Raw genomic sequence first — 15,334 nt, forward strand, 5'->3', positions numbered from 1 at the left:
TATTGTGAATCTTAGATTAAGGGCACTGTAGACTTTGGCACTTTCTACTTAGAGTCCATGTTAAGAGTACATTTCGCTTCTATTCAGTAAGAGACTGAGTGCTGCTAGTTATTATAGAAAATGGATAAATTGAATAGAAATGCGATCCTTCGCCCTACTTTTCCCAAATCAAACATGTGGTTCTCTTCAAGAATTTATCAAATGGAAACGCCAACTTTTAATATGGTCTGTTTTGTATGATCAGTAGTTCCATCCCTTCAACAGATATTTTTGTTATGGTCTGACCAAACAACCCAAATTTTAAATGTGAAATCTGATTGGTTAAGGGCAGTCCCTTTGCACAACTGACTGACTGCCTGGGGAGATGTGAATGAATTTTGCATGTGTCCGTGTTAATGTTAATTTAACCAACAATCTGTTATATTGTCTCCACTCGGCATGGGGCTCCTCTTTAACATGCATGAGCCACGACAATGTGAATGAAAGCGCCCAGCCGCCCCATTGACTTTGTAGGCTCTAACAGTTTAGGCAGCATTAAATCAGATGCACATTTCTTTGGGGACAGAACAGCTGAGCTAATGAGAAAAAGTAATCTTTTTTTTTCCCTCCACGTCATTAATAAATTACGACTGCAACACTCTGCAGATGAAAAGTAGAATTGTGAGGGGAAAAAAGTCATAACGCTACCAACTAAGAAAAACGAAAGTGTTAAACTTGAGTCACACAATGTTGCGGTCTTCATTAGGAACAGCTCAAGCATGGCCTACAATAGTGATATCGAGATTAGCAATAAGGGAAGCCAGATGGTTTGTGTTTGGTTGTTAATCGGATTCAAGTTCCATAATTGTAGAAACTTTGTGGCTGAGTCAGAGCAAAGAGGGAAGTTTATGGAGCAGAACCTTCCGCCCGGTCGTGGCCATGGGGTAAGAAGGCTGCATTGGGCTGAGATCTTTTTTCTTCTCCTCGTTGAGGAGATGGCTGTCAAATGATGTGATGCTGATGGATGACTGACAGGAGACTCAGCTGCCCGTGTCTGTCAATAATAGGATCATTTAAAAAAAAAAAAAAATAGAAAACGCACAGATGAGTTGCTGACAGAGACCTTTCTGCAAGGCCTTTGCAAAAAATGTTCATATTTTCTCAACAGAAGCTTGAAAATATACACAACTGCTAGTGTCACTCATAAGTGTGTATTTTTCTAAAGACAGAATATTATTTAATCTCATTCTGTTTTAATTGTTATTTTTTAATCAATAATTGACTCATAATACATAAATAAAGACGTCAAGAAACTTTATTTGTATAACCACAAAAATAAGATCACTGAATTTTTGGTGATTTTAGTTTCAAATGTATTATTCCCCACTAAAAGAGCTAAATATATAATTCATTTGGTTTTGCGTATGTGCACTCTAAAACGTACGCTTAGTGTTTTGAGTGCCCTTAGTCTTTCTGTTTCCTGTTAATTTGGTGTAAATACCGGTGAAATCCATTACGAAGAACAAACTTTACATTACTGGTTCCTGTCTCCATAGCAACACCGAATAATGTTGTTTTCCCCCAACTGTTTCAGTCAATTGAACTACTTACGAAGAAAAGGTTTATTGGATTCCTGAGTGTCTATAAAGTCTTTTGTTTAAATAAATTTGTGCTCAGCTTGTTATCTTCAAATTTGACCTATTTGGATAGTTGACCTCAATACCAATATCTTAAATGTCGTTTTTTTAAACGTTAAATTCGATGACTTCCAAAAAACTCACAGAAATGATCATGATGACGTGACACAAAAGGTTCAGATGTAAATCTTACACAGATTTTTATTGTTCTTATACTTGGGTAAAGTTAATGGCAAGTACACTTTTCCCCTCCTTTTTCCAATCTCAGCATACACATACAGAAACCTTTTTTCGACGTACTCATTCCAACTACGACCATCCAACATTTTCTTAAATAGCTTTCTTTTCATTTCCAAACAGTCTGTTCTCTTCAGCAACATTCTCTTCTTCATCCTTCTTATAATACATTCTCTAATTCCGTTCCTCTGGTGCAAGTTAGTGTCCACAACTTCGATTCCATGAAAGATGCTACACTGAAAAGTCTCCTTCGAATTTTCTAAACCATCTGTGGCTCAGTTCGAAAATCAGTTTCAGAACATCCCCGACTTTTGATTTCAGATTTAAATATCGCCTGATGCCGCTGGCAAAAAAAAATAAAAAATGACAACCACATCCTGGCATTTTTGGGTTCAAGGAATGTATAGAAATAAGACGTATAGTTCACTCCTAACTTTATGTGGTACATCTTAATTTATCTTCCTGTCTTACCTAAAACACATGCGCCACCTAAAAGCTAAAACAGTGCTCCTTTTAATATAGCTAAAAAAATACCACATAAGAATATAAAAAATGTAAAACTACACCCCTTTTCTTATGCAGGAAAAAAAAATGCTTAAATATCATATTAATGGTAAACATTCTTCCCTTTCTTTTTGTCTTTGGCAGGGTTTCCCAGACTTCCCAAAAGAGACAATTATATGGCAGAACAATAATTTGATGTGTATTTATATAATTGTGTTGGGAAATGGAAACCCTGGTCTTTGGGATGGACTTAAAAAGGAGGGGTCAGGTAAACAGCTGCCAAAATGGACAGAAACAAAGAACACTGTTGTGAGGGTACACGCGCACAATGACACACACATAAATATACAAGACCCACGTTTTCCCGTGTTTATGTACAAATAAGTCATTTTTTTCTCATTCCACTTTATACCATGGTCTCTTTTCTCTTCCCTAATGAATAAAGGGATCTCTTGTCCTTTTTGGTCTTGTGAGACGCAGGCGGGGAAATAGGCGACGGTGACGTGGAAGAGGAAGGGGAATCTGAGGGGGATGGGGCGGTGGTGCCACACGGTGAGCTGGGTGCGGACTGGGTGGTGCGCTGTGGGCAGTTCTCGTCTGTCTCCTCCATGTGGACAATGGCAGAGACGGAGGATGGGCGTCGTTTGGGTCGAACGTCCATAGTCGCCGGGGAAGCGGGGTCACCATGGGGTCGGTGGACAGAGATGGCGCTGCGCAGGCAGTTCAGCCACTGCTGCTTGTGGAAGACATCGTTGACCTGGAGCGTGTGCGACTGCGCCTGGCTTGGGTCTTGGGCTCGAACCCGGAAAATATTCTTGGCTGGAATGGAAAATGAAAAATATATATATCACGACTGGTCCAGATTACGCAATTCCAGGATATCTCTGGTAACACGAGCCTCACCTTTGTCAGCGTTACTGAAGGCACCTCTGAACGAACCACCCATCCTGACATCACCATCCTGCAGGTCGTCCAACACCAGGTCCTGCACGGGAATAGGCTGCCGGTACACTTGAAAACATTGCCGCTCATTACGGATGACCGAGCGGGTCAGGACAAGCAGCTCGGTAAACAGGAACACGTGCAGCTTCTGCCAAAGAAACAATGAAAGATTCCTCAGTCAGCTACTTCCTCAGTTTCTTGGTGTCCTCAAACAGTAACTGTCTGTTTCCTTTATTGGTCACTCCTAGAGTATGAGACTTTCATTATAATGCTGTGTCTACCCCAGTTCTACTTCCTCAAAGTGAGTAGACTGATTTTCCCTGATCGTGTGGGGGTCTGACTGGTTTTGATAAGATAGGTCAGGTTGTGTACTTTGCTCACCGTGCCGCTCTTGTTGCGAAGCTCGCCGTGACACAGCAGGCTTTTGCACTGTTCAAGACGGGGATCTTTCTGCCTGTCATCCAAATACTCCAGCTTGTCGATGTAGTACAAGCACTCAGACTCGCCCTTCTTCATGTTGATGTCTGACAGCACCCCTTGGATGATGGTGATCTGAAGACAAGGCATGACTTAATTTCAAGTTTTCTCATGGGTGTTAAAAAAACATTTTAGAATTGGTTCTTACTGCTTTTTCCAAGCTAGTGACATCCGGGTGTTCGGGCGGAGTGTGTCTTAGGATCTCCTTGAGCAGCAGTGGGTACTTGACCAGGCGGGAGCGTGGGATGTCCAGGAAGCTCCAGAGATCCAGCTTGCGGCTAAATGGGGACTCCAGGCAGCGCTGCAGAAAGTCTTGAACCCGCCTGTCCTGTTTCTTCTGGTCCAGCAGGGCCTTGGCAGCCAGCTGATTGCTGCAATAGTCTTTGTAAGCGTCCAGCTTGGGCAGCTACACAGAGAAGAAAACTCTTTAATTATCTCTACCTTAAAGCATTATTTTGCAGATTGTTCATTTGAGATGAATCTTACCCAATTTACAACAATCTGACCGATCTGGCCCACGGTTCCGTTGGAGCCTGTTGCTTTGGAAAGCTGGGCCAGCAAGTCCTCATGCAGAGGGATGTAGGCATCCAGGTTGCCGAAAATATGCGAGAGTTCCTCTTCTGACATTATGGAGAGCTTCAGCATTGGGTCATGATACGCCTGTGTGGAACGAGGAAATTGTTAAATAAATCTCTACGAAACCAGGTTGGGAGGATGTTAAAAATAGCTCTGAAAGACAACAGTAGACACAGAAAAGATATAGTGGAGGATAAATTCCTGGCTTTTTATAGTCCCTGGCTTGATTGCATAGAGGGCCTGCCAGACTTTGATTGAATCTGTTTGCTTTCTGAGTACAAACCTTGCGTGCAAGTTGGAGGTCCTCAATCAGGTCCTGTTCTCCACGAGACAGCTCAAATATGGCCTGAGGTAGAAGAGGAAGGGGTGGGGGAAGGAAGAGATACAGATGAATCAGGTTGCTTTTTACATTGGGGACAACCCAATACCCCTTCGATTTAAGGCCAGACTCGTGCCGGGTGCCAAACGACTGAAGTCTAAGTCTTTCTGGCTGCCGTTTGCATTTTAAAACTGCACAATGTTTATAGCTCCTGACAGCTGGGAAAGATGTCAGACATCCAGTAAGTAGGGAGGTAGCTTGCCTTGTTGGCTTGTCAGTTCTGTGTGAAGTCACACAGAGTAGGAAACAGGCCCTGTGAGGGCTTTTATTCCCATTTAGACTATTTGACTTGTGTCAAATTGCATACTGCAGGGTTATGTGAAAGTAGTCTGGACGTACAGTACTGTCTGGATCTCTGAACTACACAGGCTTCATTCTTTCAGTCTGAAGAGATTCTCACCTCCTGCCTCTTGATCTCTTTCGTGGTTAAGGTTTCCTTCTGGTGAACGTCGAGCGTCTCAGACCACAATGTGCTGTTTCTCCTTTTCGGTGGCGTGGGGGCCGCTGCCTTGCTGCAAGGCTTCTGGGGCATGGCCGGCGACTTGCCATCGCTCCGGAAGGAGGCCTGCGGATGGAAAAAGACCCAGAAATCAGATGCTGTGTGATCTTCTCCGAGTTGATGTGCGGTGGAAAGAAGCGTCACAAGGCTCTCACCTGGATGGTTTGGCCGAAGCGCCGGACGGCCCCATTCTTCACCGGAGAGATGAGGTTAGCTAACGACGTCACCCTGCCGAGAGGACGGACACGCTTGTTGCTGGGTTCCTGGTTCAGAAAGACAAATTAAGGAGGGAGAGGTTAGCCAAGGAGGTAACAAATCATTTGGTTATGCCAACTGTGAGACCTCAGCACCGAGTTCCTTGTGACTTCCTTGTGATCAAATCCATTGAGTCAGGTTATAAATCGTCTTTATCGACTCCACTTCCAGGCTTTGGAGCCAGGAAATAGAGGGAGCTGGGAGATTAGGCTTTAGGCAGCCAGTTTGGCAGAGCTCACAGAGCAGACAGAAATATTGTCTGATTTTGGTTGGACAATTTGGAGGCCAAAGCGCCTTCACCAGCTGTTGGCTCCATCATGTGAGAGGCAGGCGGCTGGCCCACACTGCACAAAGACCCCCTCCTCTGAGTGCTGATCTGGTCGGAAAGGGGGTCTGGAGGAATGCCAAGAATGCACGAGACTCCGTTCTCAGCTGTTCGCTGTACATTCCCTCCTTGTGCACGCTCCGCGACTATCTGCTTGACAACAAGCCCTCTTAAAAATATATCTGTAGTAGATAAATGCTTCCTGTTGCCTTGCTGCTCTTTAACTTCCTTTTCCAGACAGACAGGCAAAGTAGTGTTTCAGGTTTGGTGGCTGTAACATGAAACAGACAGCAGCGACAAGTCTGGGAAAGGGGTCTTCATCGTAAACCTGCAGTAAACCCAGCTCTAGTGTTTACATAGAGTGGCATTGCACGGTGGGGGATGGGGGATGCGGTTGTGTTCACAGTGCTCCTACAAGTTGACACAGGTTTTTTAATAGGGCTCGCGTGTGAGTAGATCTCCACCCGGGGCAGGTAACCAACCCCCCACCCTCGAGAGTTTGAAGAAAGCTGCCTGGCCATAGCCCAACAACAACACAGTGCAGTAATCAAGAAGTTGAAATAATGCTTTCAGACGACGGAAGGGACGTTTTCCTTGGATCAACAAAATTTAGGAAACCACTAAGGCACAGCTGTGGAACCAATCCACACGCTCTGGTGCGCCCTTTGAGCTGTTATGACTGTGGTCTCGAGACGCTGAACCGCAGCTTTATTAAGCCCTCTAGCGGTCAGTCTGGTACAAGGTTGCCACATGGCAGATGCTTTTCATTGCAGATGGACTTGTTTTTGACCTATTATTATCTGTGCAGAATAAAACTAAACACCAAAGGTGAGAGGGTGTTTTTCTTTCACAAAGCATGCCCTTCCTGTTTTTTAGCAGACTAGCCCTAAACAGCCAATAATCCAATAAATCCAATAAAGTTCATTTTTCCTGCAGAAACAGACCCATTTGCAGAACTCTAGAACTATTGTCAATGGAGAAAATGAATAACGTGGCATAATCTCCGTCCAAACCCAATATTGCAACCTCCCTGCTAGGAGGCGTTTCGGTTTCTTTGATCTATACTTAAATGTGCAGTGTGCTAAAAACTCCAGATGGTGCGCCTTTGCCTTTTACAGAAAAGTGCTGAGAACCAGAACCAGACCTCAAATGACAGAGCCAAGGTCATCAATAAGTCACATGCGAAAGTCTGGGAACTCGCTTGTGGAGAATCATCTCCAGACTTCATAGAACCTCAGCATTTTTACTGTCGGTGTAACCACATGTTGGTGAAATCCCTTCCCAAAGACAAATAAAGGCACAATATACATTTCTGCAGTAGGAAAACCAGTCCTGCATTGATCAACAGGATCATCAAGTGAATACTTGTTTATTTCTAAACTACCAAACCATAAAAAAGTTTCATTGTTTCTGGTACTTTGATACTGCTGAAAACACTGATTGCTCCATATCCTACCAACCCCCCCGCTGGGACAAATATTTATGAAAGCTCAGCTAATACACAAAATTTGTTAACAAGTGCGGTTGTTAGATGATTGTTCAAAGTCTTAACAGTCCAGAATCACAATATAAAAGCAGTAACCAACTCACCTCTAACTCCTTGTGGGCTTGGTTCTGGTTGTCTATCACTTGCAGAGTCCGTTTGATAGGCACCAAGCTTCCCAGTTCATCGTAAGCCACCATAGCTTTCAGTAAAAACGTGATATCCCTTTTTTTTTTAATCCTTTTTTTAATTGGGCTCCGAGTAATCCACAGAGAGAGAAAAAAAAGATAAGTTAAATAAATATATAAAATATCTCAAATTTAGATAAGCTCTTCTCCCCTAGTGGGACTGAGCTTTTAGTGAAGCTCAACCTCACATGCACTCTAAACTTTCGTCTGCTCCAGACAGAGGGTGGGAGGGCTTTATAGCTTACGAGGAGACATGGGAGGAGGCGGGCTCAAAGTTTGCTGGGATGTGAGAGGACACCACCAGCACGCTATGTTGTTCCATACACTCAGGACTAAAACAGTAGTGAGAATCAGTGGAATCCCGAGTAAAGTTTACAGCTAAACAGAGTTTCGATGTGGGTTTTGGTTGAACCCTGTACAAAACCATATTAGCTCAAGAGGCCAAATACTTAAGGTCATTTTCAGTTGATAGCAATTGGCGAAGAGACTATTAATCAGAATTAAGACATATTATGGTAATGAAGGTTTTTGACATGACTTCTTTGAATTGAAGCTTCAAATTTCATGTTAACTGACATTGTGCTGTAGTAGAGCAAACATTTCCTTTGAAACCAAGAATTAATAACTAAATCATTTTGTGCTTGGGAATCAATCAAAGTGAGTCTCTGTTTGAACCTAAACCTTATCAATCTTATCGCGCCAACTGGGGGGAGGCACCATTTGAATATCAATAGCAAGGGATGCCTTGAGCCATTTTTTTTTCTCTAACTGAAACCTGTATATTGAAGCTCAATAAAGGGGGGTTGGGTGCGACTACCACCCATTTTATGTGTCTATTTCTTTGTCAGTTTCAGTTCAGTCAAAAGGAAAATCTAACCCCAGGCCTTGCACATGAAGTGATCTAAACTCAGACTGACAACCACACCTGAACATGCAGAATGTTCAGGGCGTGATCTGCTATCTTAAATTGGGGTTGCCACCAAAACAGCAAAGTGTAAAAGCCCGTTCCACGGGCCAATGAATGAGAGCGTCACATCGTGGACTCTGTCCTCCTGTGTCAACACTGAGGTGTGAAGTCCAACGCAGACTTTGCGCTGCTGCTGCTGCTGCCGTGTGAAGGTGATAAAACGCAGATGCTGAATGAGCTGCATCGTGGTTGACACCTTCTTTAAGGGGTTGTTGACATGGTGATAGGGAAGCACACCAACGGGCTTGATGGTTCCAGACATTTCGAAATAACAAAGTTTCTCCATTGGTAATCATGGTTGGTGTGGGCATCGTTAACATTTTGCGAACCCAACAGTAAATTTCAAAGTTGCACTTGGATGTGCTTCTATGTTAACCGGCGTTAATAGCAAAACAGAAGCACGGCGTCGGTTTTAACAATCAGTCGTCACACGAGTGTAAAAAAAAAAAAAGAAGCAATGTATGAATAATAACACACTGGCGACAGCATGATGGGAAGGTGAGATGATTTTAGCATGCTTGTCATTGTCATAGAAGACATTTTCCAAATTGCCGAAACCACCAAAACAACTAACCTAAATTTCTCACTACAACACCAATCTGCGACGATGCCACTTTTGACACCTTACCCAAATAAATGTGGCGTAATGTGGGCCCGCCCGACTTAGCGTGCCATTATCACTAACACGGCATCTGGCACAGGTGTGTGAGCATTTTTACTGTCATGCTGTCAATTCGATCACGCAGCTACCTCACCTTCTTACGCGACACGTCTTGCTTATGTTTCTCCTTAGCAGTTCCACATTGAAATAGCATAATTATCGCAGGAATTATTCTAATTAAAAGTAACAAAACAGCCTACATAGTGACAAAAACCAGTTATATTCTTGAATTATTTTGTCATTTCAGTAAAGTAGTTCAGTGACTTAAGTACAGTAAAGCTTGGATCTACCGTAGACGAATGGCCATGACTGTTCAACAGCAATCCCCTCCGGAACAGACTTATTCTTTCATGTTTATGAGTTAACAGAGGAGCAATGAATCGGGAGAGAAAGTCTATGTAGTCTGTAAGGCAGATGACACCGGGTTGCCTTTTGGCTGTGAGTCACCTGGTGTGGGGAGACCTGCTGCTGAATCAGCTGCACGTCTGCACCCCCCCTTCCCTCGAGTTATATGGAACTGCAGCTGGAGCGTCAACATGATTTATATTCCAAAAATCACAGTCTGTGAAGTGCTGGTGGGCGTTGTTGATAGTGGGAGTGTAGTGGAGTTGGAGGGATGAATAATGCCACGTGTAGCGTGGAGTTTCACCGCTGCCTAACCTATGCCGTGCCAGGGACGGACGCAAACGACAAGGCCTGTGGGGGCTGAGTTGGATTTAACTTGCACGTCAAGAACGGTGAGCAGCCTAATTGCTGCGCTTGAGGGAAGACGTGAAATAAGCAACGAAAGAACCCCAGCAAAATTAAAACGATGGACTTCCTGCTGCCCCCTGCTGACTATATTTGGAAGACTTACAATATAGTTTGTGTTTGTAAAGAATAGTCGTAGTGACCTGTTCTGAAAACGTCGACAAAACCTGCGGTATGAAAACAGAAAATTAAAAATAGCACACGATCAATTAATTTTGTCATACGCCCATCCCCAAACTCCAAAACTAAATGTTCAAACGGTTTACACTCCAAGTAGTTTTGGGGTGGGAATCTATTCCACAGGTGTACTAGGTAGCTATAAATATCTCTTTTTTTTTTTTTTTTTTTTTGCAGACCAGAGGCAGAGGATAGCATGTAATTACAAAATAGCCCAAGTCTGGGAAACAAAGAAAACACCATCGTCGACAGTCTGTTACTCAATGTTTTGATTTGTCAGTGTCCACGCCCCAAAGCAGACCTGGTTGCTACCAAACACAGGATGATTGGAGACAAACTGGAAAACCGATAGAGCCTGATAACAGACAAAATCACTTTAAACACTACTTCCTAGGTTTTTTTTTTTTTTTTTTGCTGGTCAGGGACATATGCTGATAGGCCCTGGAAAATAATTGGCAGTCACTTACCCAAGCGACAGAGCATGTCGTGATTAAAGCGCATTGGAAGCATGTCAACTTCAATGGAAAATAAAGTCGTAGCAAAGCAGAGCTGTTTTGATTGGAGGAGTGGTCGCTGGGAATCTCCACACCACAACACTTTTTAAGCCGAATCACTGCTACTGATACAACCAGTTGCGTAAGACCCATTGCTCATCGCTCTTGCGTAGGGGAAAAATAAAACAACCCACATGCACCAAAATACTAAATGATACAAAAAGACGTTTAGGACTACATTGAAATGTAAAAGTTGTAAAGTTACAGAAAAAGAACTGTTGTAAAGTGCATGTCAGGATTATTTTATGAACCATACTGAAAAGAAAAAAAGAGAATTTAAATATTTTATAGTATGACAATAAATTCATATTACCAGAAAAATATGATTTTTATGGAGTATGAAATTTCCAATAATACAGGAAAAGTTGAAATTTCACAAAGGTAAAGTTGGATATTTTTTTCCAAATGGTGCCCCATACAAATTTTATATTCATATTAGATTATTAGGTCATACATATTCCTTTTGTAGTTATTATTTCACCACAGAAAGAAGTAGTAGTCATGACCCGTCTTGTTGCTGGTTCTAGGAACCACCCACACACTTCAACGTCAAATGTGTTATTTTCTAACTGCGTTGTCCTACCTGTTGTACCCTCAAACCAAAGCGCTTGTTTGGACATGAACCGAACTTAAAAATAGCAATAGAAACGGCTGACACACGTTTGCTTTAGTGATCTATTAAAACCAATATATTATGCAATGCGTCATTCTGTCAAATTGACACTTTCCAGTTGATTTTATTCTACGAAATGCTAAAACCTGTATGTGCCACGGGTTTGTGCTACGACATCGATCCATGTGAGTCTTATTTTAGTTTGTAACAAGTAGTAAAAAGTTATTTTCATCCAAAGTCAAATAGATTCTATCCTGAGATTTGTCTCTATGGCCTTGTCCACTTGGTTTAAATATAACTGGCATGGTTACTTTTAATAGTGTGGACAGGGTGGGAGAGGAGCTTGGAGCACGCTACTTTTATCAATAGATGTCCATCTATTTTGGTCAAATGTCTAAAAATGGGAGAAAAATGTTGATCCGCAGAAGTCCAGTCAGCTTGTGTAAATTGCAAATGGTTTTGTCATTTCGCATTAGTTCTTGCATATTACCGTAATGATGCATGATATATATAAATATTTTTTTTTTTATTAAAAAAAACAAAACAATCAGTGTTTGACCATTCAACATTTTGTGATGGCAAACATGTCTGCTGTCAATACACACCCAGTCTAGTGTCAATACACAACTCAGATTTGGAGTTGCTGACTTGCCGTATAGCTCTAACTTCATATATTTACGATTAAATCTGGCCAGTCTCGTTGTGTAGTATGCTCTTCATTATAAACGCACAAGAGAAAAGTCAACATGTGGGTTGTTTAGTGTTTGATTTATTACAGCGAAAGGCCCCACCACAGCCGTTCCACGCGCTTGCCACAGGCCCACTCATTGCTCTATCGTAAAATGACAATGGTCAGAGCGGGAGGTCCTTGAGCTAACAGGAAAGAGTTAATTAGGCAGCATTGATGCTTTAACAACTGCATGTGGATTGTCAGTCAGTTAGCAGGTGTAGTTGGGTTGGGTGTCCAGGGGCCTTTGTGTCAAATAAAATAAAAAAGCAGCCTTGGGACTTCCCCCTACCCCCCTTTGGGGTTGCCATTGGGGTTTATTATTGGGACAGTCCAGGCTGCCTCTCAGGGTGTCGATTGACCAGCGAGCCGAGGATGTTCAAAATGGGCTCGTAATGATTAAACCTTATTTTGTTTGTGTGGTGGTGACGGTGATGGTACTTCCTCTTGTTTGTTCAACACCTTCAACCATGCATTTTCCCAGCCTGTCTTTCTGACTTGTGTGCGTTCCATAGAAGGCTACGAATAACAAATGGTATTTTCTAGCCGGGCAACATTTATTTGGAGATAGCAACATTGTCGGTTTTTGAAGCTCGCAGTGAATTAAAAGCAGGGAAACACGCAAAGTCTGAATTAAACAGTCATTGATGCTGCTACCTCAAAGACTTCAGAGTTATTGCTGGCGATAAAGCTATCAAGGATTTGGATACTTTCTTCCGTGTATACATTAGCCGATCCTTCGCCGGCTGTCTGATCTTTTTCTTCGGAATGTACAGTATAAGACAAGATGGATGTCTAAAGGCAGGCCCAATGGTTCTGCCTCACCTTTTGTCAGACCATCTTTTAAATGATATGTTGTAAAAATAACATTGTAGGAATCAGAATTACAAATCATAGTGATACATTAAAAATGGGCCTGGGAATATTGCTTTCATGGTGCGGATTTTTTGTTTTGAGTGGAGGAATTTCACATATAGGAGAAGAATGACATCAACAGTAGGTTATCCAAACACTGTAAAAAAATTGGAAGACTTCAAGAGAAGCCTGAATAATGGTAGTGGCACATATCAGCAAGTTATTTATTTGTTATTTGTGTATGGGAAACGCTTTGGTCATTTGTCAACATGACAGTTACATGAACTGTTGGTTGCCATAACTTTTGACCAAAGGCTCTCAGAGTGGACGTTATTTATTTCGGTGGAAACCCTGAAAATAGTATCATTGTTAAAGCATGCGTGAATATATGCAGCATCGTTTTCTCAGGATTTCCCATCTTCTGAACTAGTTGAACCAATGAGTTGTCAAGTCAACACTTGACGTCAACATTTCGCTTTGTTCTGTGGAAAACTCCCAGCAGAATAACGCCAGATCTTGTTAGAGCTCTAGTTTGCTAATTGTGAAGGATCTCTGTGAAAAAAAAGCGTGACAACACAAGATCTGTCCTGTCCCTCCATCAGCAGCTCACAAATAGAAATGACACGCTTCGTGCAGCAACTTGTTGAAACGCGACATACTCTTACTCAACAAACACGGGGCTAGTATGGATAGTTAAGACCAAGGATGGGTGTTAGTCACCTGGGAGGTGGCTGACAGATTTGTAGGCCGATGATGTGCATTGACAGGACAGCTGTTACTACGATGCACAAGTTTCAACTAAAACACATGAAAGGGTTTGCAGGTATCCCTTTAAAAATAGCTGCTTGCTAGTCTCCAAATGTTTTGCTGCCTGACATCAACAATGTGAGTTTAATATTCCAAAGAAATTGTGGTTCAGGCCAATTTTTTTTTTTGTTCTAACTAAGGCCTAGATTAGATGCGATTGACTTTGAACAAAGACTGAGTGTGAAAGGTTCTTTCTTGGTAGTATGTTTTATGAATGTGATGATAAAGTGGATTTTTTCTTTCTTTTCTATTTAATTTTGGGATAGAAAATAAACAGCAGATTGGTGGCTATGGGAATTGACTCGTCGGTTCAGGCCCAGGTCAGTAAAGTCAAAAGGTTTTTGGCTTTTGGCTACTTTTGAGCAAATTTTCCACCAAGTGATCCACTGTAGCACATCAAAACAGGAGTTCAGAAGAATCCATAAAGATTCTTCCATCCCACTGATTATTAAAGAAGAACAGTTACTTCATTTTTCCCTTTGGAAGATCCAATGCCCATCCCTAGTCTGCATACGAACTGTTTTTGTGAGAACAAATGATGTATAGAAACACATCGGTTTATAATTTAAGTTTGATTTCCAAACAGTGCCAAACCAACCCAACCCTCTTCTCCAATCAAAATAACAACTCCATTCATAGTGATCTGAACAGAGTTTGTGTTATATTATCCAATATTATTAGCAGCCCAAAACTCCGCAGGGGCTTGGTTGAACCCACACTAATCAACCGCGGTGACAGACTGCAGCATTACGACATAGATTTATTTATAATCCCTCCCATCTCATCAAAAGCCTGCAAAACATCAATGAGCTCTTATAAAAATTACACTCTGAAATCTGCTTTTGTTAACATGTGCTATCCACTATTATGAGGCATCAATCCAATGACTACAGCCGTAAAACAACATCAAAGTGTGATGTGTCTGTAGTGGAATATAGCAGTTGCATTGGTTCTCACTAAAATGGGCCAAGAAACGTCTGAAGGCTTGAGTATATTGCTAGTTTCTTAACAAAAATTGGTTCAAAACCGTCCAAATAGACCGAATAATAATGCACTAAAAGTTCTCTTTTGTTTAACGATTTGAAGTAAATCAAAACAGTTAACCGACCGCTTCTCATTTGGAGAACTTTTAGGTATCTGCTGACGACCATGCAATTTAAAAAAGCAATAGCGCATACCTGTTTTACATCTGTCTTTTGTTGTAGCTGTTTATTAGTGGTTTTGACCCAGCGTTTCTAGGAAATGGGCCTTACACCTGACGCACATTCTTAGGGCAACGAGGCGCTCGAGGCCGGGTGCCTGATGTAGTCTTGAGAGAATGCAGCAAGCCTTCTGAGAATGCTCAGCTCTCCTTGTTCCAAGGTTCGCCTGGGGGCCAATCTGCCCCCACCTATATCCAGCAATGGGCCAAAGGGGGGAAGGTGTTGATGGGATCGAGCTTAGCTACTTCAAAGCCAAATGATTGGACCAAACATTATTCAAAGCCTCGGACAAACTTTATGTCTTAAGGTGCCTGCGTTTTTAGATAAGCAACAATGAGAGATGCTAAGAACCTTCCAGGATTCTTTTATCACGAGGTAGATATATAAATGACTGACAAACTAGTCCAAGATTAAATGGCAAGCTAATGAGCACCATGTGGTTTTTGCTCGGATGAGCTAATCATACCAATGTTTGCGAATCAAAGCAGAAGCAGCAGGCTGGCATGAGATAAAGAGCAACCCTCTGTAACAACTCTTTTA

At 42.1% G+C, this 15,334-nt stretch overlaps 2 protein-coding genes across 2 annotated transcripts in view; one reads left to right on the forward strand and one right to left on the reverse strand.

Annotated features, from left to right (window-relative positions):
- The window catches only part of mkln1 (muskelin 1, intracellular mediator containing kelch motifs), a 73,944-nt gene that overhangs the window by 28,157 nt on the left and 30,453 nt on the right, over positions 1-15,334 (forward strand). The gene's annotated exons all lie outside the window — the stretch shown is intronic.
- Positions 1,776-7,977, reverse strand: net1 (neuroepithelial cell transforming 1). Its single transcript, XM_085902559.1, has 9 exons — positions 7,401-7,977; positions 5,386-5,493; positions 5,132-5,296; positions 4,636-4,698; positions 4,263-4,436; positions 3,925-4,182; positions 3,681-3,851; positions 3,261-3,447; positions 1,776-3,176 (listed from the first exon to the last, which is right to left on the reverse strand). The coding sequence occupies exons 1-9, from the start codon at positions 7,491-7,493 to the stop codon at positions 2,764-2,766; spliced, it is 1,632 nt and encodes a 543-aa protein (XP_085758685.1). The 5' UTR covers positions 7,494-7,977; the 3' UTR covers positions 1,776-2,763.

Source organism: Syngnathus leptorhynchus, chromosome 21, assembly GCF_054491065.1.
Source record: "Syngnathus leptorhynchus isolate UIUO chromosome 21, UIUO_Slep, whole genome shotgun sequence".
Taxonomy (NCBI): Eukaryota; Metazoa; Chordata; class Actinopteri; order Syngnathiformes; family Syngnathidae; genus Syngnathus; species Syngnathus leptorhynchus.